Consider the following 21741-nt stretch of genomic DNA (forward strand, 5'->3'; position numbering starts at 1 on the left):
AGTAAATTATTTGGTCTGTAAATGTAACTGTTTTTTTATGTCAATGATAAAATGCTGCAGATATAATGACGTTCAATGTCATCAATCTTGCTAGAACGTGTCTTAACGTTCCATACCCGAATATACACAAAAAAACATGATTAAATCTGCAAGCTCCACTGGAGGAAAAGATTTTTAGTGAATATACAGTGCCACTTAAATTTTGAATTGCTTGTCACTTGTATGTACTTGTAAACAGTACACTTTATGATTTCATTGGAATGGAGGGAAAAAAAAAAAAAAAAAAAAAAAAACTTTGGCCATTCCACCACCTACAGTAGGTAGATGTAAAAAAAAAAAAAAAAAAAAAAAAAAAAAAAAAATAAAATATATATATATATATATATATATATATATATATATATATATATATATATTACATTTACTTAAAAGATCCTAAATTACATGATAAAACCTATTCAGTTCTATTCTGATTGTGATCATTATATTTTAAATCAGCCAAATTATTTGATACTGCAGAGAGCGCATCATGCAAAATTGTGTGGAATGGTTTTAGACATTAAAATACTTTAAACAGAGCTTAGAGTACTACACTCTCATCAGTAGCTAAAATAATCAAATTAGCCAAAATATTAAATAAATGGACGCATAAGGTTCAGGGATGTGTAGAACTTTAAATGACAGGTGTTTCAATTCTGGTGGATATTTGGTGTAGCTTTCTGCAGATTCTGTCTGACGCTGCTTTTCATTTACCCCCATAAAAGCTTTTCTTTCTCTCAATTAGTTGCTGCTGAGGGGGTGTGATGGGCAATTTGCTTCCCAGGGTGAGGCACAATAGCCAGGCACAAAGCATTCAAATAATTCCAGAAACTACCAGATTTACAGCAGAACGGAATAGTGCTTTAATTACTTACCCATTACAGATCATCTCCGAGGTCTTACATCAATATGAAGATTGGCTTTCATAAGTGTCATCCTCTGAAAATAACTTCATATTTTTGTTAATTTTAAATGATACATCTCTGAATATTAGTGACAGTTGGAAACCTGAGGATAGAGATTCTTTCTCATGATTATTTGAGGGTTACCATCTTTAATTTGTCCATATCTCATTTATTATTATTATTATTATTATTTTAATATGTACATTTAAAGATCACCAAATGGCCAAACATAACTCATTTTGACCATCTTGAAAAAAGACTAATTTTAATTGGTACATGACTGTGTCTTGCAGATATCCGTGGACTGCAGGTCTTTCTGGACCAGACATCAAGACAAGGTTTGGATGTGTCTCTGCAGCGAGTGGATAGGAATATCAGCGGCGTGTTTTCCAGTTTGTTCACCTCCATGCGCACAGAGGAACTCAACCGCTACAGGGATACTCTCAGAAGAGCTATTCTGCTCTTGAGCCCGCGTGGAGCCCAGGTCTTCATCCATCAGGTTTGTGTTCTCATTATCGTAATTCTAGCACAGAGTGGTCACTGGGGTAAGATGAGCCTGTAGGTAAGTTGTCCCACCTCTGGTAACTAGTTGTCATTTGACTAGGGGTGTAGCGATTGACTTGATTTCTTGATGCATCAATTTCAAATCCTGCCAGTGCATATGCATCAGTCCTGAAATATGGATTTTTGAATAATGAATCAATTGTTTTTGTCAATAATCAGTTTGAAATGCTAAAAAATTGAATGAATGTTTTGAACTTATGTTTTCGTTTTAAAATGCATACGTTTTGCTACGGTTACGCCTGTTGTTTACACTGTGCCAGCATTTTTGACCCCCTTTTTAGTTTGAAAATGGTAGGGTTGCGTTTCAGTATAAACGGACCAAAATGGAAACTTTTGAAAACGATGGCGTGGCTGCCACATTGAGACTGGACTGCAATCTTTGCAGGCTTTGTTGTAATTTTTAGCAGGCATTGTGCAGTTAAACTCTGCATTTTTTAATACTGCAGCTGCCTACATGCGCAAGAGGCAACTGTTTATGCTTGTACGCACATGCCCAGTGTGCATGAACAGTCATGTGACGTGTTTTTGGCCGTGTAGTGTAGACGGAGATCGTTTCTGAAATGCTGTGGAAACGCAAGGATCGTTTCATTTTAAAACGCCATTTTAAAACAAAAACGCACTAGTGTAAATGGGGCCTAAGAGGCAACGTTATCAGGAAATCCAGCCCAAATCATTAATCAGAATTGAATAAAATCAGAATTTTCAAAAAATCATTAATGAATTGTATCAAAAGCTTATGAATTGTGAATCAAATTGATTTACCCAGATGTTTGTGACAGATATGATCCTATAAATGATTTAGCTAAAGATTAGTGGGATGACATTGTTGTAATCATCTGCCATAAAACACATTTTGTATTATATTTACTTGTCATATTGCAAATCCTGAAACATAAATATAGGCTATTAGTATTTACTATGTATTCATTCCCTTTTGTCTCTGCATCAGGTAAAAACTGTCACTTTTGTTGAATCCATCCATAATGACTGTACAAATGACCTGACAGGCTGGCACACCTTCACTGTCATTATCTCAGCATCTGAAGTACACTCCTCTCTGATCTGAGGTCATACACATCCGTTAACATCGCACATTGATCTTAACAAGCTCTGCGGGATCTGTACTGGAATCAGTCACTCATGCTGGCGGGATGCCCATCACTGCTAAAAGCAAGAGTATGATTTTCTCATGCATATGGATTATGCCATAAGACAATAGTCAGCTGTCTGCAATCTCCTGTGCTCATGGGAACTTGTATGATTTTTATTAGATTAGCCTTTGATGCTGCATCCCTTTGACTGTAAATATGAACAAAATACAGATTAGATGCCGCAATTTGGATGGAGTGTGGTTTTTACACACCGTTGTGTGAATCTAATAGGAGTTGTGTTTATGATGGATGGATGGATGGATGGATGGATGGATGGATGGATGGATGGATGGATGGATGAATGGAAAAATGGAAAACAGAAAAATAGAGCGACAAAAAAAAGTTAAAAAGACAAATATGAAAGTTTCACTATAGTAACCAGTTTATTACTCCCTACACGGATATTTAATTATTTTAGATTTTATCCATTTTTAAATTGTTTACATTTGAATCATTGAATGAATCATTTTAGCCAGTAATGCTTCAGAGTGCAACTCCATAAGATTTAAAGTAACAATTTTTAGCTTCAGCAATGTTTTTACCGGTGTGCACTATTGCATAACCAGTTGTCATGTTCTCCTGTCATCTGTGACAGGTTGTGCTTCCCAGCCATCAGCACTCAGATGCCACTTGAGGTCTTTCCTAAAGACATGTTTTGGTTCCTTAGCTGATAACTCACTTCTTCAGTTTAGCCCACAACAGCACGACACAGCTCAAGACAAAAAACACTAAGTTGACTGAGCTCATTGACTGTGAGTGTGCTTAATATCAGTTCAGCTCAGGACTACTGATCATAGATTATTACAAATTCTTACAGTTTTCTCCTGCTGTGCCATGTATTGTGTGATGTTTCTTTGATGGGGGATACATTTGGTAAATTGGTTTTGACACTGTGATATCACTAGGTGTGGAAATTGCTCTACTTGTCCTTCATTTTATTCTTGTAAAACCAAGGGAAGATTGTACTTAATTTGGGACTACATTCCAGTATTATTCACTTGTAAAAGTGTTTTTGAGGCACTTTGGTCTCTGTTTTATTTTAGCTTCATGCATTTTTTTTAATCAACACTTGATTGTGGGTAAGTTTAATTAAAAAAAGCAACATTTTGAACAAATTAAAAAGTCATGTTGGAAAAGAGTTAACATTCAAAGAGTTAACACTGTGTCAGCCAAGATAATTTTAATATAAAACAACTTGGTTATGTGGTTATGACCACTGAAAAGGCTAATGTCATTTGTCTGGTAATCATTGTGCCAACTCTATTGGTTACTTGCAGCTAATAAATGCAACCCATGCTCAATGTAAAACGTGCACGTTTTCAGACACTTCCAAAGCTAAAAGTGTGCTCAGTTTTATCCAAAACAGATGAGCGTGAAACTGGCAACATTCTATTATGCTGATTGTATGTATTGGGGCAGTTCATAAAAGATGTGTCTGGTGAGTGACCATAAAAGGTTAATGCTTTATCATGTTTGAAAATAACATATCAACATCACTAAATCCTACACTAAACCTAACTGATGTTTTGTTGGGACATATTAGGCAGCAAGTAAACATTCTGTCCTAAAAGTTGATGTGTTAGAAGCAGGAAAAATGGGCAAGCGTAAGGATTTGAGCGAGTTTGACAAGGGCCAAATTGTGATGGCTAGACGACTGGGTCAGAGCCCCTTTAAAACTGCAGCTCTTGTGTGGTGTTCCTGGTCTGCAGTTGTCAGTATCTATCAAAAATGGTCCAAGAAAGGAACAGTGGTGAACTGGCGACAGGGTCATGGGCGACCAAGGCTCATTGATGCACGTGGGGAGCGAAAGCTGGCCCGTGTGGTCCGATCAACAGACGAACTGCTGTAGTTCAAATTGCTCAAGAAGTTAATGCTGGTTCTGATAGAAAGGTGTCAGAATACACAGTGTATCGCAGTTTGTTGCGTATGGGGCTGCATAGCCACAGACCAGTCAGGGTGCCCATGCTGACCCCTGTCCACCGCCAAAAGCACCAACAGTGGGTATGTGAGCATCAGAACTGGACCACGGCGCAATGGAAGAAGATGCCCTGGTTGAGTCACGTTTTCTTTTACATCACATGGATGGACGGGTGCGTGTGCGTTACTTACCTGGGGAACAAATGGCACCAGGATGCACTATGGGAAGAGGCAAGCCGGCGGAGGCAGTGTGATGTTTTGGGCAATGTTCTGCTAGGAAACCTTGGGTCCTGCCATCCATGTGGATGTTACTTTTACACGCACCACCTACCTAACCATTGTTGGAGACCATGTACAGCCTTTCATGGAAGCGGTATTCCCTGGTGGATGTGGCCTCTTTCAGCAGGATAATGCGCCCTGCCACAAAGCAAAAATGGTTCAGGAATGGTTTGAGGAGCACAACAATGAGTTTGAGGTCTTGACTTGGCCTCCAAATTCCCCAGATCTCAATCCAGTCGAGCATCTGTGGGATGTGCTGAATAAACAAGTCCAATCCATGGAGGCCCCACCTCGCAACTTACAGGACTTAAAGGATCTGCTGTTAACATCTTGGTGCCAGATACCACAGCACACCTACAGGTGTCTAGTGGAGTCCATGCCTCGACGGGTCAGGGCTGTTTTGTCAGCAAAAGGAGGACCAGCACAATATTGGGAAGGTGGTCATAATGTTATGCCTGATCGGTATACATTAGCTTATATATATATTAGCTGAATATGTCATACAAACATCAAAATGTATTCATTTACAAATCATGCACTATGCTAAATGTGTTTTGAGGTCATAATAGTATTTTGCAAGCAACCATGTGGAAACAAGTTTTTATTAATCAATACTCAGCCCCTGTAATCATATTCCGTTATTTCCATTAGCTGGAAACTGCAGTGAATTGTATAGGTAGAGATTGACACAAATACATCAAAAATCTTGTTTAATCTTGTTACAAATTACACATACTTGCTAATCAAATGGATTAAAATTAAGTACAAAATACTGGGGTGAGATATGTCTTTCTTAGCCTATGTAATTCAATTTCAGTGCTGCCTTTCTGTGCTTCATTGTTTACGAAAAGGGAGTAGAACAATATTGTCATTGTGGTTAGCTGAAATGAAAACGTTCCTTTATTAAGGCATATTGTGATGATATGCTCCAAATGTAACGCTGATGTACATACAACTGTAATGTATTCATTTGACTTTTAGTTTGTAGTTCTGTCTTGGCCCTATTTCCTGTTCCACCATTTCACTCCCTGATTGTCTGCACTCGTGTCTTGTTATCCAGGTTGCCTTTCAAGGTGAGTTCAGTTCTGTTTGGATCCTATACAAACAATTCCCCCAGGATTATGCAGAATAAGGATTTAGGCAACAACGTTAGTTTAAAATGCTCCATGATTTGATAACATGAAGCAGCAGTGATTCTTGCATTTCAGCTTAAAGCAAGAGCATAAGCTGATGGCTCAAAGAACAATGCTTGTTCTAAGTGCAAGAGGTCACAACAAATCTTGTATGGATATGTTGCTACTGACACATCAATAACAGTGGTGAATTTATTTGGATTTTATTTTGTGATTTTAGTGGAATGGCATTTTGTATGAGAGAAATGGAACACACTTATGTGACAGCTGCTGTAGGTAAGGGGTGGCATTCCTTGCCAACCATTACCTCCCTTTGTCAGCTATGACGGGGTCTGCCACTGAATAAAGCAGAATAATGCAGAGACTTTGATCTTTAAATAGGATCTAGTAAGCTTATGAAAGAAGCCCAGTTCCAAACACTAGTGAGCTGTCTTGTTGTCTGTTGTTTAAATAGGCAGCTACCTTCTGAGGCAGAATCTTCAATGGAAATGGAACCTCAAAGGCGGCTGAATTCAAATGCTTTCCATTGCCCTCCTCAAATGAGACCCAACTTAGTTTGGCTTTAATATAAGTAATCTAATAACATGATAGTAATAAGGGCAATAAATGCATTGCAAATATTAGATGAAATATTTTGAGACTATAAACTATTTTTAATCAACACATTTCAAAACATAAATGCAAGATTTATCTTGTCATTCAGTGCATTCTGGGATATTCATCTCCACAAACGACAAATGTGATGCTGCCTTAGAAATTGTTTTATTCTACCTTCTAAATCACAGCCTTCTGATTTTAGATTCCTGACTATGATTGCTTGATGCAGGATTGTTGTTCCAAGAACATGTCCTATCTGCGCAAATCACTTTGTGCCAGTGTTTTCTGATTGTTAGGCCTTGTTTTGCTGCCTGTCATTCCTAAAGGAAGTGGTTGATAGGAAAGGCTCAAATGACTTTTGGTTGCAATTTGTGGTGCTGCATCATCTACAGAGGCTGTGCTGCCCATTTGAGAGTTGTTAAACAGAAGAGTGGTGAGCCAGGGACATAACACCTCCTGGGTGCTCGGACATACTGCTAACAAAACTATCTCTGAGAACTTCAATGCTGACATCTCTCTTTCAGTCTCTCACAATCTCTTTGTACCCATCCAGTGTCTTTACTTGCTCTTCTCCCCATATTACACAGACACACCCTGATTTATACAAGCAGGACATATACCTGAATCAACATCCTGGAATGATAATCTAGTCAAGATTTGTTTTTTTTTTTTTTTTTTTTTTCAAGATCAGATTTTAGGTTAAGCCTTTAGGTTATCCTGTGTTCCACCGAACTTGGTAAGTCACAATTTAGCAAAGGCAATAGAGCAGCACTTGAACTCAGATAGACCTCCAACTTATGTGGGAATCCAATCAATAATCCAACACCATTTTATGGTAGCTCTGACATTTTTATTTATTTTTTCTTGTATATCACCCCCATATCCACATCCATATTATATTATAGAGAAATCCGCGCAAAGTTTTTGTATTCCCTAATGGTCTCGTGGCAGAATTTTTGTTAATAGAGTCAGCGGTCCAGCCGTGCTCTAATTATCAGTGGTTCGAATCTGCCCTCATATCGTTTTTTTTCCTCATAAAGTTCAAAGAAGTTCATTAATGTTTATATATCAAGAGCAGGGACATGTTTGTGTGCATTTTGTTAGTGATTTCCCTAGAAAGAAGAGTCAAGCGATAGATTGATGTGCATGTCTGAAGACTAATTTACACGAGCCACAACGTTCCTCAGCATGATTTAAAAAAAAAAAAAAAACGCTAAAAGCGCTACTTCGCTTCTTATTTAACTCAAATCAACGTCAACTGGATGTTTTATTTGCATTATATCCGTGCAGCAAGATGACAATTTCGACCTCATGCTCTCGCTGATATCTGATGCAAGGAGATTTTGAGCACGTGTATGTATCTGATTGAGAGCAGAGCCATTTGTGCTCGCGCATCACTTGGATGCGCTCTCGACGTTTGCCATTAAAATATCGCCAGAGAAACGACCTTAAATAAACTATAAAAAAAAGGGTGAAGTTTGTGTCTGAAAGCTCCAATCGATTGTTTATTGGTTAAAATCAATGGAGAATATGGCATGAGGTATGTGCCTTACATGGTTTTGTCCACAGTTCTATGTTGGACCTATCTGAATTAGCAAATTCTGGGGTTAAGATAGGACTGACTTGTATAAATTCATGCTGGCCCTATACCTCAAGCCAATATTGTGCCTACATTGGCCCCACCATGAAATATTCCACATCTGACTATAATCATTAGGTGTAGGGTTAGAATTTGAACAAAAGATTTTTAAACCAATCTTTTCCCTTTTAGTTTAGCAAAAGTTTAGATTCATGGTAAAGATGCCCTCTTGCTGTCAAGGTTCATGTTTCAATTTTGCCCTCTGCAGGAAACAAAAGAAATTATTTTAGATTAAATAAACATCTGGATGTTGATATGTCAAAATGATAAAGTTTACAGAAAACTTACCTGGTGTCTCTCTTTCATCTCCGCCTTTATATTTGGACGTCACGTCAGCATTTTGAAAAGTTATTTGATCCGTAGATAGCTCCAAAGATGTTCTTTTTTTAAGCACAACGTTTTGCTTTTCTTTTTTAGAACTCTTAGTTCTCAAAGTAGGAGGCATCTGATAACCTTTTATTGAAATATTTATAGCTCCTACTGCTTGAACACAGAATCTAAAATCTGAATATTCAAAAAGTCACTGCATTTTCAAGTTTCAATCCTCTTTTAACTAGTCCAAACGCTGTAATGATGTAGCTGTGGTTAAATAGGTCTTTCTTGGTGACTGCCTTTGAGAAACATCATTCTGTTTCTTTTTAAAATCAAGGCTGAAGTAGCAGGCTAGTGTGTTAATATATTCTTGTACAACATGCGACTGCAAGGCTTTCAAGGCTGTGTGATGAAGTTATGATAGGGCTATATTTGCTATTTTTAAATCTTGTTATCAAAGACAATTTTTCCCCAGAGATAGCTTCTTACATTGCCTTTCAGTTCTCAGTAAATTAGAGGTCATTATTATTTTACAGCGATTAATAAATAATGATTTTATTGAAAGTACATAAACCTTAAAAAGCCCATGAGTCCAGAATTGGAATTTTGTGAAGTTATAGTTTCATACACAGCAGCAAAAAGTTTTTCAATTTGCTCATCTGTTAATTTTAATTTGAGAGTTCCCGTAACAAATAAAAACATACTAAGCCAGATGGAGTGAAGAGCCCAAGTTTCCAAATAATTAACAAAATACATACCAAAATCCTTAATTAATATACAGGGTAGTAGCGCTGTCAATGCGTTGCTGCTTAAAATGAAATATATTTAACATAATTAAATTTCTTTAAGCAGATATCACATTCATTAAACTATTTCAAGACTGGATTAAGCACCAACACGCACAAGTAAAATGTTTATCAGTCAAATGAATTTTTAAATGGAACTCAACATGCAAACGGGTATGAAATATGATCAGTAAGTGAAAAACACAATGAGAAGCTCAGTACTGGACTGCTGCAGGTTGCTGGGAAAATAAGTAAGAAATAATGTACATCCAGCCAGTTGTTATTGCAAAATACACCCTGACAGGGTGATCAGGGCTGGGTGTACATTTCCAGCTTTTATTACATGGCTACTTTCCACAAAAGTAAATAATTAGATACAAAATACTGATTTGAGTTGAAATAATTTATTAGCTCATTAAACACAAAACTTCCGTAAGGAAAACACATTTCCTAGCAAGCAGCTTTAAGCTTAGACTAGGGGTATCAAATTCAGACATACTAAGTACTATGCTGAGGATTTGGAAAAAAATAAGAGGCTGAACATATATTTAGAGGATTCTTTAGTTTATTGAATAAATATAAGCGTTGCACTTTATTTTACAGTGTGTACTTACAGTGTACTTACCAAAGAAAGTACTGGGTAATATAAGGAAACCACATGGGTTAATGTTAGACAATAGGGTCAGGGATTGTACAGTACCTAGTTATTACCCAGTTATTGTAATTACTGTAATAAGTACATAGTATGTACATGGGGAAAGGACTGTAAAATAAAGTGCTACCAATATAACTGTACTACAGTATGTAAAAGAGCACAATTCATTAAACCACATTTTTATCAAAATAATAAGGTTTTATTTTTATTTATTTATTTAGATGTACCTGTACTTCAAATCTTCACAATGCAACACACTTGGGTCACATCAGGCTATTTTGTCTCCTTAACAAAACAAGAAATAACCAATGATTAATAAAGCAAAATAGTATTTTTGCTGATTTATTTTACAATGACAACTGTTGGATTTCACCATCTCATGGATTTCAGCAAAACTGGTTGATAAAGCAAAATAGTCAACAAGTGGTATCTGAAATTGTATTGTTAGGCTTATTTTGGTTGCTCTTACTTTGCAAAGCCAACTTGAGCTTGAAAAGACAAAAACACAGAGCTCATAATGCCAAACCTAAGCAAATTAGGTATTGTGCTTTTTTATCTTTTAGCAGTGACTCTACAGGATTTCTTAGAAATGATCTCATCTATTCTAGGGTTAATGTCCTTTGCCATGGCCACTTTAAATACAGAGACCAGATGCTGGTCTGTGAGGTGGGATCTATGGGATGTCTTGGTCAGCTTCATTATAAAGAACATCTGCTCACAGGAGTAGGTGCTTCCGAATATAGACATGATGCGTGGATCGTGAAGGCGAAACTGTGGCATTGAGGTGTAAAAGCTGCCACACAACTAACTGGTACTGGATCTTTATTGATTGAGTATTACATTGCAATTTAATGAGTACCAAATGCAAGTGCTCAGGTTCAGTGTCAACATAAACTGCAAATGGATTGACAGACAGGTCAAGGTTGAATTTCTGTTTCAAAATCAGAAAATCTCCTGCTATATTCCACTTTCATTGTGTTCAATTTGTTGACAGTCGGGAATGGTATAGTGACTGTGGAAAGTGAGACAGGTTACCTTGCCGCATCTGGCTCTCTCACAAACACAGTTTCTTTTGAAACGCCAAATCTCACATTTCAGTAATCATCTGCTTTCGAACCCGGAGTTTTACAATAAGTTGTCCATGAAACGAGCGATCTCAATGCGGGTATCATAAAATATTCGCAGCACTTTACCCCGACTTATCCAGTGCACCTCTGTGTGGAATGGCACATCCTCATGCGGTTTTCCTCCTCTAAAAGTGCCCTGAATTGCTGGTGATTCAAACCCCAAGGATGAATAAAATTTACTCTTTTGTTTACAACTGTCATTGCATGTCCCATTATCCAACACCTTTCCACAAAGGGCCTCCTGGTAAATGATGCTGTGGTAAGCCATCAAGTTTTCTCCTGTATGTCCCACCTTTTCTCGTACGAAACCAACCAAACCACGGACCTCCTAGCACATCGCAGGTCCACCATCCTTTGTCAGCCCAACAAGTTTATTACAATTGATACCACTGATACACTGCTCCACTTGTGAGAAAATCCAGATATTGTTTTGTGAATTGCCCTTAAATCTAAAAGTTCCTCAGTGGAAGTTCCTCAGTTATGGAAAACTGAGCAACTACACCTCAAATGAATATGGAGAGCTGGTCAGTGACCGTCCTGTCTGCACTCTTGTCTTAAACCCAATGAATATGCACCAAATTCATTAGCTTTACATTTAGTTGGATCTGTAAGTCCGAGCCTGGCTCATCCACCTGATTAGCCATGGTATTTCGGGAAAGTTTGATGTTAGCAAAGGCTTGCTTTTTGTCCGTTATATATATTAAATTCCCCCTCTGTGAACAGCTTGCAGGCTCTTGCTATCTTTTTGGCAATTTTGAAGCTTGCCTTCACAGCTCCCTTACTGACTGTTCATCCGAGTAAACATGTTTTACTGTTGCTGAAGTTTGTTTCAGTTCTTTGACTTTTAGCAGCCGAACATGATTCAATGTTTGAATCAACTGACAGATCTAAAAAGTAGTAATAATCTGCGCTCTCATGAGTGCAATGTAGGTGCACTGAATGCTATTACCAGAAATGCCTGAGCCATAATAAATAGAATGTGAAAGTAGTTGTGCAAAGTAGTCTATTTGTGACAAAAAATTCAGTTTGCAATGTCTACCAAGGAAAATTATATATTTATCGTAGTATCCTTTAGATGATTCGTGTTAGCACTGACCAACACATCAATCTCTAACATACTGATCCCGTTACACTGGTGCCGCATTGCGTGCCTCTCGAGTCCTTTAAGGTGATGTTTAAAGTTCAGATAATTTCAACATCTTGTTACGTTCCTGAATGAATTTGCATTTTTGAGTTTTGCGTTTTGATTGGTTTAATGACTCACTCAAAAAAATTACTTGATACCATTAGCATAACAATGTAACCAGCACTGGTGTCGCTGAAAAATCCCCACCAACACAAACTGACAGTAAATCTAGAACACATAAGTGGGGTGATCAGTCCATGTGCTGATAATGCTGAAATATCAGCAATCTTAGAAGGCCAATTATCAGATTCAAGACTGGAACGAACTTTTGTATCAAGTATAATAATAATTGATACTTGAATCATCCCCTTCCATATTCTCGATTCCTCTGATGGCCATAGGACAGAAACGCCCCCTAGAAATGCATTTATTTTTTTCTTTTTCTTTTTTTGTTTCTGTTCTCTGCCACCCATGTAGACTGCAGTTTTGTTAACTCTTTTTTTTTTCAGAGGCTCTCTTAGAGTTGTCATGTTTCCTCCTGCACTGCTGTGTTGGTGTGTATGTGTGGGCCTGACCTGTTATGGGTGTCCCATCAATTCTCATTTTATTTAGGATTTCTCCTCTTTTACTCTTCTCCGTGCCTGCTGCTCATAGACGTAGGGGGCTGCCCCGCCGCTGCTGTCGCACCGGGAGACAGATGGAGTGACATGAGTTATCTAGCATGATGGATGATACTCAGTGGGAAAAATGTTACTCCAGAGGTGTAGGAGACAGATACTTTTCAGGTGTTGTTAGTGCCATTGAATTACTTGTCTTCTGTTCTTGATTGCTTGAATGTTTGTAGAGATATTCCACAAAATAAAAGATAGAGCTCAGGGGTATTAGGGAAGGTGCTTTGCAGACACAATGAAATTAAGCAAAGCCAGAAATGGCAATATAAACTAGATTTTCACAGTTTCTGAAGTAAATGCATGTGTTACCTCAGTTAACGTTTAGTTTAATGAACTATGTATTTGTATCTTTAAAAAGTAATTTGCCACCCCTTGTGTAAAAAGGAGTGTTCTTAAAGGGTTAGTTCACCCAAAAATGATAATAATGTAATTTATTACTCACCCTCATGTCGTTCTACACCCGTAAGGCCTTCGTTCATCCTCGGAACACAAATTAAAATATTTTTGATGAATTCCGATGGCTCAGTAAGGCCTCTATAGACAGCAATGCCACTAAACTTCTCAAGATCCAGAAAGGTACTCAAAACAAAAGATTCAAAGTAGTGTTTTGAAATCGGCCATCACTAGATATCATTAAAAAGTTTTGTTTTTTTGGCGCACAAAAAGTTTTCTTGTCGCATTTATAATATTAAGATTGAACCACTGAACTCATATGAACTGTTTTAAATATGTTGAATATGTATATGTACCTTTTGAGACATTCAATGGCATTGCTGTCTATAGAGGCCTCACTGAGCCATCAGATTTCATCAAAAATAACTTAATTTGTGTTCTGAAGATGAATGAAGGCCTTATGGGTGTAGAACGACAGGAGGGTGAGTAATAAATGGCATTATTTTCATTTTTGGGTTAACTAACCCTTTAATTGCATGGAAATGTGCACTTGTAGTGTACTTTGAAGTGTTGAAGTGTAATTTTTTTTTTAGTAGTGTGTTATTTGATAATACATTTAAAGTTAATATATTTTAAATGTTCTAAATTGCAACTTCATCATTACAGATGTGCAATTACAAATATATTTAAATACATGACATACAAGTTTCAATAGAAATTACATTAAAGTGTTTTTTGGGTGACCAAAAATGCTTGTCAGTGCATTCAGCAGTATATAATCACATGTGCGCATCGTATTATGCTCACGTCAAAAATTAAGCTCTGAGCACATTCATGTACCCTAACTATTACACACTTTTAAGACTTGAGACTCTTCAGACCAAACAATCAGTGAGAGCAACGGTAAACCTGAGCAGAACAAAGGTATCTCTCAACAACGTTTTAAATGTTTTTACACCCGAAAACAAGTCGGGTTGTGAATGTTGTATTGTCTTGTATATGTTTTATTTTACCAGTTGTGGAATCCAACCATCTGAGGTAACGTAGTTAGCCTACTTTATTGAGTTTTTCCATTTTATGCAACTTTACACATATATTAATAGTACATTTATAATTAATAAATTTAAGATCATCATATTTGCAGGGAACAATATATTTCAGACATAGTGGAGTAGTAATAATAGTATTGCTCAACTAGGTCTGAATTGAAATAGGCTATTGTACGTTTTAATGGATCACGCTACAAACATGAAACAATGATCTTATAACACATGATGCATTGCTGTGTCCGTTATCGCATAATTCCCACTTTTGGACACTTTTGCTTTAATGGACATTAGACAACACTGCAAAATCAAGCTGTTATATTCCTATATTTATTGTCCAACATTCCCAATTTTTCTCATGCATGTCCTTAATTTAATTTCATATGTTGGTATTAATTCAGTGTTTATAATGCTAATACTTGAACTTTAAAGAATTTTAACCCAAACTGACTTGGTCTCTAGAGAGCAACGGTTTTATGAAAAAAGTGGAAGACTTAAACACAAAGTCTGTAAAATAAACTGTTAAAAGGATTTGTTGATCACTAGTGATAGTATTTTATTCTGTGTTATCATCATTCAGGTTGGATTTCAGCTTTAATGTAAATTTTTTTTTTAACTAAGCAGCTGATATTGCCATAGAAACTAGTGGACTGCCGAGTCGCTTTCACCACAAAATGGCGGAAACGCAGGGCTGCTGCTGGGCGCCGATGTTGCAATGGAACTTTCTATTGAGTGTTGCTTCTTGTTAGTATGTTCTTTGCTTTAGTAATCCTGAAGACCTTGATTAGATTCAGGTGTGTTTAATTAGGGTTGGAGCTAAACTCTGCAGGACAATGGCCCTCCAGGATCAGCGTTCCCCACCCCTGATCTAGTGCATGTTCACATATAGGAAATCAAGTGAATAGCGTCGGCAGACACACACACACACACACACACACACACACAAAAAAAAACATCTTCTCAACTCATCTCATCTTCAGTCAGGTCACTCACAGTGGTGCGCCCAAATTTTTTTTTTCACAATTGCAAATTTGACTGAAATAATCACACTAGAGAGTCCTGCATACATAAAGTGATGGGGACAAAATATTCCCCTCCATTCCCACCATAAATTCTGTTTATGTGTTTACATAGTCCAGCTCAGACACGTCCTATATTAGCAGCCCTGAAGACTGCATAATTTAACTATTTAAGAGGGGAAAGTAAGAAAAAAAAAAAAAAAAGAGTAGTGATTGATGTGACAGGTTAAACCCTGAACCATATTCCTGTTCAATAACTATAACTCCTCCTTCATTTTATTCATTTACAAAATGAATCGCTTCTCTAATGCCCTTGACCTCATATAGTACAATGTCCCAGACACCATTTAGACATTAAGCTCCACATTAACCGCCCTCAAGAGATCTGCATTGTTCACCACATTGTGCTCTTCCTTCATCAGAGATGCTGTCCTACTGCACCAGCAAGGACTTATTTGATGAGAACCAAATCCTGGTGATTAACAATGATTAACATCAGCATGAGAGGGATAAAACTGTGGGAAGTGTCCTGTCTTAAAAGTCTTTTAATCTTGGTTTCTGGTTTTACAAGATGCACTGTGTTGTCATTTACACTGAGAGACGTCCCTTCATTCCTGGGTCGAATGCTAATGAGGCTAGTTCTAGCTAACACTACCTCAGAGAGTTTTTATGTCCCAGCGCTGTTAAATTATCATATATACATAGAGGTGAATACAAAACAGATTAACAGTTCCACTGTTAAGGGAAAGTTTTTGAGCCAAATAAGGAGTTATGGAAGTTTATTCAATTAGTAAATTGATATTTCATGCTAGTTTTGTCTGTGTGATTTTCCTTGGACATTTGTATGCCAGTCACCTTGGCGTAAATGTGAAATGGATGTTGGACTGGCAAATGGGATCATTTGTCATGTAGAGAGAATATGCCATTTATATTGCCATTGGATATGCTGCTGATAAAAGACATTGTTGTACTATCTGCTATCAGTCACCTGCCTGACATGTCTAATCTTGAAACCTGAAAAGTTGGACACTGCGGCAAAATGGGCATAAAGATGTCAAAAAACTTTTTTTTTTTTTCAACTTTTTTTAACATCTGTAAAATGCAATGCTATTGAAGGTGCAGTAAGCGATTTCTGAGAAACACTGTTGAAAGTGGATCAGATCAAGTACCAAAGCAAACTTGTGGCCAATCAGCAGTAAGCGGCGTGTCCACTCGTGTGCGTGCGTGTGTGTGGGGGTGCTATGCCTATGCCTGTGCCTGTGCTGCATAACGAATTTGTGAATTTGGGGGTGGGGCTATCAAGATAAGGGTATGATCCTTTTGGGAGGGGTATGTTTGTTTTGGCGATTTCAAATATCAACAGTGTTTCTCAGAAATCGTTTACTGCACCTTTAATGCTATATGCATTTTGAGTGAGCAGTGAGTCATTCACTGACCCTGCTGTCAAAACTAGGCTACGTTGTAACTTACACACAGCTGGTGCAACCGGCCCCTGGTCCCCAACATACAGTAGGATGCTATACCAGCACTATACCAGCTCTAACCAGCATAAACCAGCTTGGACCAACTTGGAATTCATGCTGGTTTATGCTGAATTATTCAGCATGAGATCTGCTTGTTATTTTCAGTGCTGTCACCATATTTTGTCAACCCAAAATAAAAAAAAAACTTTTTAGTCCCTAGTGAAAAAGTAATATATTTAAAATACATTTCATACTAAGTATAGTTTGAATCTATATCTATAGTAAACATATTTACTGACATATCACTTGAGATTAAAAATTAAAATTAAACTTAATGTTGAGTACTACTTGTGCACAATGCAAATTTCTTAATATTAAAATGTATTTTAATGTCATTGATGTATGATCTTTGTATAAAATATGTCTTTAAATGCAAGATATTTAAAGTGTACCCAAAGTATACATGCAATAGTTCCACTTTAGCACAATCAAATATACTTTAGTATATCTTTAGTTGGACCTCAGCACTACTTCCGCACAATTAAAGTGCATTACGTACAAAATTAGTTGTTCCAATTTAGCAGACTTTAAGGATACCAGTTTAGTATACCAAAAGTACATTTGCAAGGTATTTTTATTAAGTACATAATATGGAAATGTATTTGTAGTATACTTAGCATGAAATAAATGTATTTCAAATACATTTTAGTATATTTATTTTTCACTAGGGGTGTCCAATAAAAAGCAATATGTCAGATCATCAGCAGCTGGCTTATGTGTAGAGAAGATGCAGTCAGGTGGAAAGGCAAAATTCAAGCTCTAAGTGCTGACAAAGGCAAACTCACACCACTTTTTTGAAATCCTAAGTAGCTGAGCATCAGTTCAGTGTGCAAGTATGGGTGGATTAAAATAAATAACTCTGTCTGCTTGTTTGTGGGGCGTGGGATTGAGCTATAAAATCCTCACAGCCTAACAGCTGACTGAATAATTAACCTCAGCTAAACACCCAAGGAGCAAATTATTATTGCTTTTTAATAAATTATATGGATAGATTTCATGGGGGCTTATAGTTTAATGGGGACTATCAATTTTGAGCACCACCTGATCACAGGTTAGACAGCAAAGTGTACAACACTGGAGAACTGCCTCTGCATCTTTGGATTTGCTTCTATCCTCCAAATGTTATATGGTGATATGGGAGTTTATTGACTTTTTGTTGTACAGAAGAACCACGTGAAAAAAAAAAAAAAACTGTTATGCTAACGCCATTGCCTGCCATTCTTTACAGTTTGACACACATTTTGCGCACAAACTCCATCGGCCACCGCCTACCCCACCATTTGCTAACATCCATCACTGACAGTCCTTGCCTCCCCAGGAGCAAACGAGCGGGGCTGGAGATAATTAACTGTGTCCGACATTGTTTTTCCAGCTGAATTTTAAGTACAGAGAATTTTAAGGCTTTCCATGTTCTGATTTCCTACCCCATTAGAGCCTTTTGGGATAATAATGGCTTCCGTTCAGACATTGATCACATCAATTGTAATGTCATTATCCAGAAAGGGTCTGTAAAGTGCATTCCTTTGGAACAATCTGATCATAGTGAAGGGAGGACTGAGAGAACTAGTCAGTATACATTATCTATAAGGTAAGTAGCTACCTGGTTAAGACAAAAAAAGGGATTAAAGAGAAACTGTGGTGGTCTTTGAACATTTTATTACTTCAAAGAGTTCAAAGAGACAGCAGAATTAACATTTCAGAATAGCTACAAGGAAAATAAAGCCTTTGACAAGGTAAATTAAAGAAATAATCCATAAAGTAATGAACATTCTGTCATCATTTACTCACCCTCATGTCATATTTAAACTCCTATGACACAGCATCCAACATTGCTCCTGGGGGGCTACTCTCTCACACACACACACACACACACGCACGCACACACACACACATGTTTGTTTTTGTGAATTGTGGGGACATTCCATAGGCGTAATGGTTATACTATACAAACCATATTTTCTATCCCCCTACACTACCCCTACCCCTAAACCTACCCATCACAGGAAACTGTGTACATTTTACTTTATCATACTGTGTGATTTATAAGCCTTTTGAAAAATGGGGACACACTGCTAGTAATACCTATGTCATATCATGTCATTATAAAAATTTGTGTCCTGATATGTCACAAACAAACACACACAAATATTGAAGTGTACTGGCCACTCATCAAATATAATAATCAGACTGTAAAGTTTCAAAATAAAAAAAATGAGAGTTTCAACAGTAGAACTAGCAGACTATATTCCAAATATTTTTAAACACATATCCACTTATCCACAATTCCTTCTCTGCTGTAATTCTCAAATACAATATGGCACAATTAGGCATCAAGATTGTTAGCAAGACTGACACAATTAGATGGCAAGATTGATTGACTGGTCATGTTGCATTGAAGTCCTAGGTTGGCGAAAGACAGTATTTGAAAAGAGTAGTGTGTCCGAATTCACAGTATTTTATTTTTAATTGCTGTGGCTTTCGTCTTGGACTTATATTGACACCTAGTGGTGTGGATGCAATTCCACTCAAAATTTTTGGTTACCAATTCCAATAGAAATATGCTATTCACATGTTCACATCACAACCAAGTTTAATATATTTCAAAAGACCATTAACAGGTAGGATCCTGTGGTAAATTCAGTAGTGCTTGGCTGGCATAAGGAGACCAGATGATTCCAAAATGATTCATTTCTTTAAATGTAAAGTTTTTTCTTAATGATGGAAAAAACTACAGAGTTCACATACAAATTTGTTACACACAGTGCTATTGTGTGGCTTCGAAAGACATAATATAAAGTCGTGTGGATAACTTTATGATGCTTTTTTGTCATTTTGGAGCTAGTAATGTCTATCCTCATTGACTTTCCATTATAAGCAAAAGAGTGGGCACTACATTCTTTAGTATCCCCAGTATTTGGACACTTAAGACACACTTAAAATGGTCTAAAATGTCATTCAGAATCTAAATGACTTCTTCTTGCATTTTTTATTAAGATTTAAAAAATAAAAATAATAATAAAAAACATTATGTAGTACATTCTTCTGCTTTTTTGATGCTATGGCATTACATTATGCTTTGTTAGGTGTCTGTTCATTCTAGATTCAACTGAGGAACAAACAAGTATTGCATTTTTTTTTTATTTTTTTTTTCCCAACAAACTTGACAAGATGATCTTGGTTAGCTATGGACCAGTGAGGCCAAATTGGATATCAATTACTCAACTACTACTGCTGGAAGGATACCTAGTCCTGGAAAAAGCATCAACCTTAAAACAGAAGATAAACGAATCTCTTCAACTACAAAATGTTGCTGGTAGAACCTTAACGTTCCTCTGAGACCAGTGCTGCAGTTTCATCTCCAATATCTTTAATTAGGGAAAGCTGGAAATAAAGTGGAGCTAGAGTGGGTGTTTGAAGTTGGATGTTTTTGCTAAGTAAGCAGACAAAGTGCCATGCTAGAAAGAGCAGTGTCAGACAAGGTGGTGATGATTTACTGTGCTGTCACCTCCACGCAGAGAAGATGCCGATGAAGGCTGCTTCACTCTGGAGCAGCAGGTTCTATGGCTCCCTCACATGGAGATTTGCCTTTTTAAGTGTACGCTCTTAAAGTGCATGGGTGGTTTCCTACTCCATTTCAGGCAACTGTAATGGCTCAGACAATTTTGTTTGATGAAGCAATGGAAGTTAAAGCAAAACTTAACCCAAATATGAAAATTCTGTCATAATTTTTCCACCTTTGTTTGTTCAGGGAATTATTTTCCATAAAATGAATGTGTAACTTTTTCACTGAAAATACCCGATTTCCCCATTCCCCATTTCATTTAGATAGATAGACAGACAGACAGACAGACAGTTAGTTAGTTAGTTAGTTAGTTAGTTAGTTAGTTAGTTAGTTAGTTAGCATATGCTAAGACAGTAATAAACAACATGAGAATGAGTAAATAATGATAGAATTTTCATTTTTGGGTGAAAGATCCCTTTAAGGTAAGGGGTAAAGTTGTTACAGCTGGATGCAGGTACATTAACTTCATGCATGCAACATTTGGCAGTTACTGCTTCAAGAGAAAGAGAGGTGTAACATACACTTACATTAAGAAGAGGAAAGGTCCAAGCACTGAACCCTGAGGTGCCTCAGTGCACCAGTTAGATGATGTGACTCCAAGATACCTTGAAAGATCTGCCTGTGGGGCAGGACTCAAACCAGGGGAGTGCAGTTCCCAGTGTTGAAAACATGGATAGGTGGATCTGGTGATTTACTGTGTCAAAGTTATCAGACATGTCCAAGAGAATGAGGATCGATGATTTGGAGGAAGCTCTCACAAGCCAGAGGCTTCAGTGATGGATAGTAAGGCAGTCTTTGTTGAATGACTGCTTTTAAAGCCTGACTGATTATTGTTTAGTATGTTGTTCTGTTAGAGTAAATAAGAGACCTGGTTGAAAATGACTTGTGCAAGTGTTTTTGAAGAGGAGATGGACCTATCTCTAATTTTCTGTGAGTTTTTCATGTAGTGTTTTTTTTTTTTTTTTTTTTTTTTTTTTTTAAATGGGGTTACCAAAACCTGCTTGAATGTGCTGAGGGAAACTGCCAGTGAAGATTGATGTGTTAATGATGTGTGTAGGAGTGTATGGATAATTATGGAGAAGAAATTACTTGTAGGATACAGGAGGGAATGTGGTCAAGTGGGCAGGGGTGGCTGGACTGAAAGTGTTTAGCAACCAATGTGAGGAGAGCGAGAAAAAGAGGGAGAGCAGAAATTTGGATGTAATTGTCTATTGCTCATTCTTAATGTTTTTTTTTTTGTTTTTTTTTTGTTTTTTTTTAATGACATAACTATATTTTAATCTCTTTTACGCATAGTG

General features: G+C 37.1%; 1 protein-coding gene across 1 annotated transcript in view; it reads left to right on the forward strand.

Moving 5' to 3' along the window:
* grid1b (glutamate receptor, ionotropic, delta 1b) overlaps positions 1 to 21741 on the forward strand; it is a 463740-nt gene that overhangs the window by 294107 nt on the left and 147892 nt on the right. The window contains 1 exon segment of the mRNA XM_048170087.1: positions 1238 to 1443. Coding sequence (XP_048026044.1) covers positions 1238 to 1443 — 206 coding nt within the window.

The sequence above is a fragment of the Megalobrama amblycephala genome, linkage group LG20, assembly GCF_018812025.1.
Source record: "Megalobrama amblycephala isolate DHTTF-2021 linkage group LG20, ASM1881202v1, whole genome shotgun sequence".
Classification (NCBI taxonomy): domain Eukaryota; kingdom Metazoa; phylum Chordata; class Actinopteri; order Cypriniformes; family Xenocyprididae; genus Megalobrama; species Megalobrama amblycephala.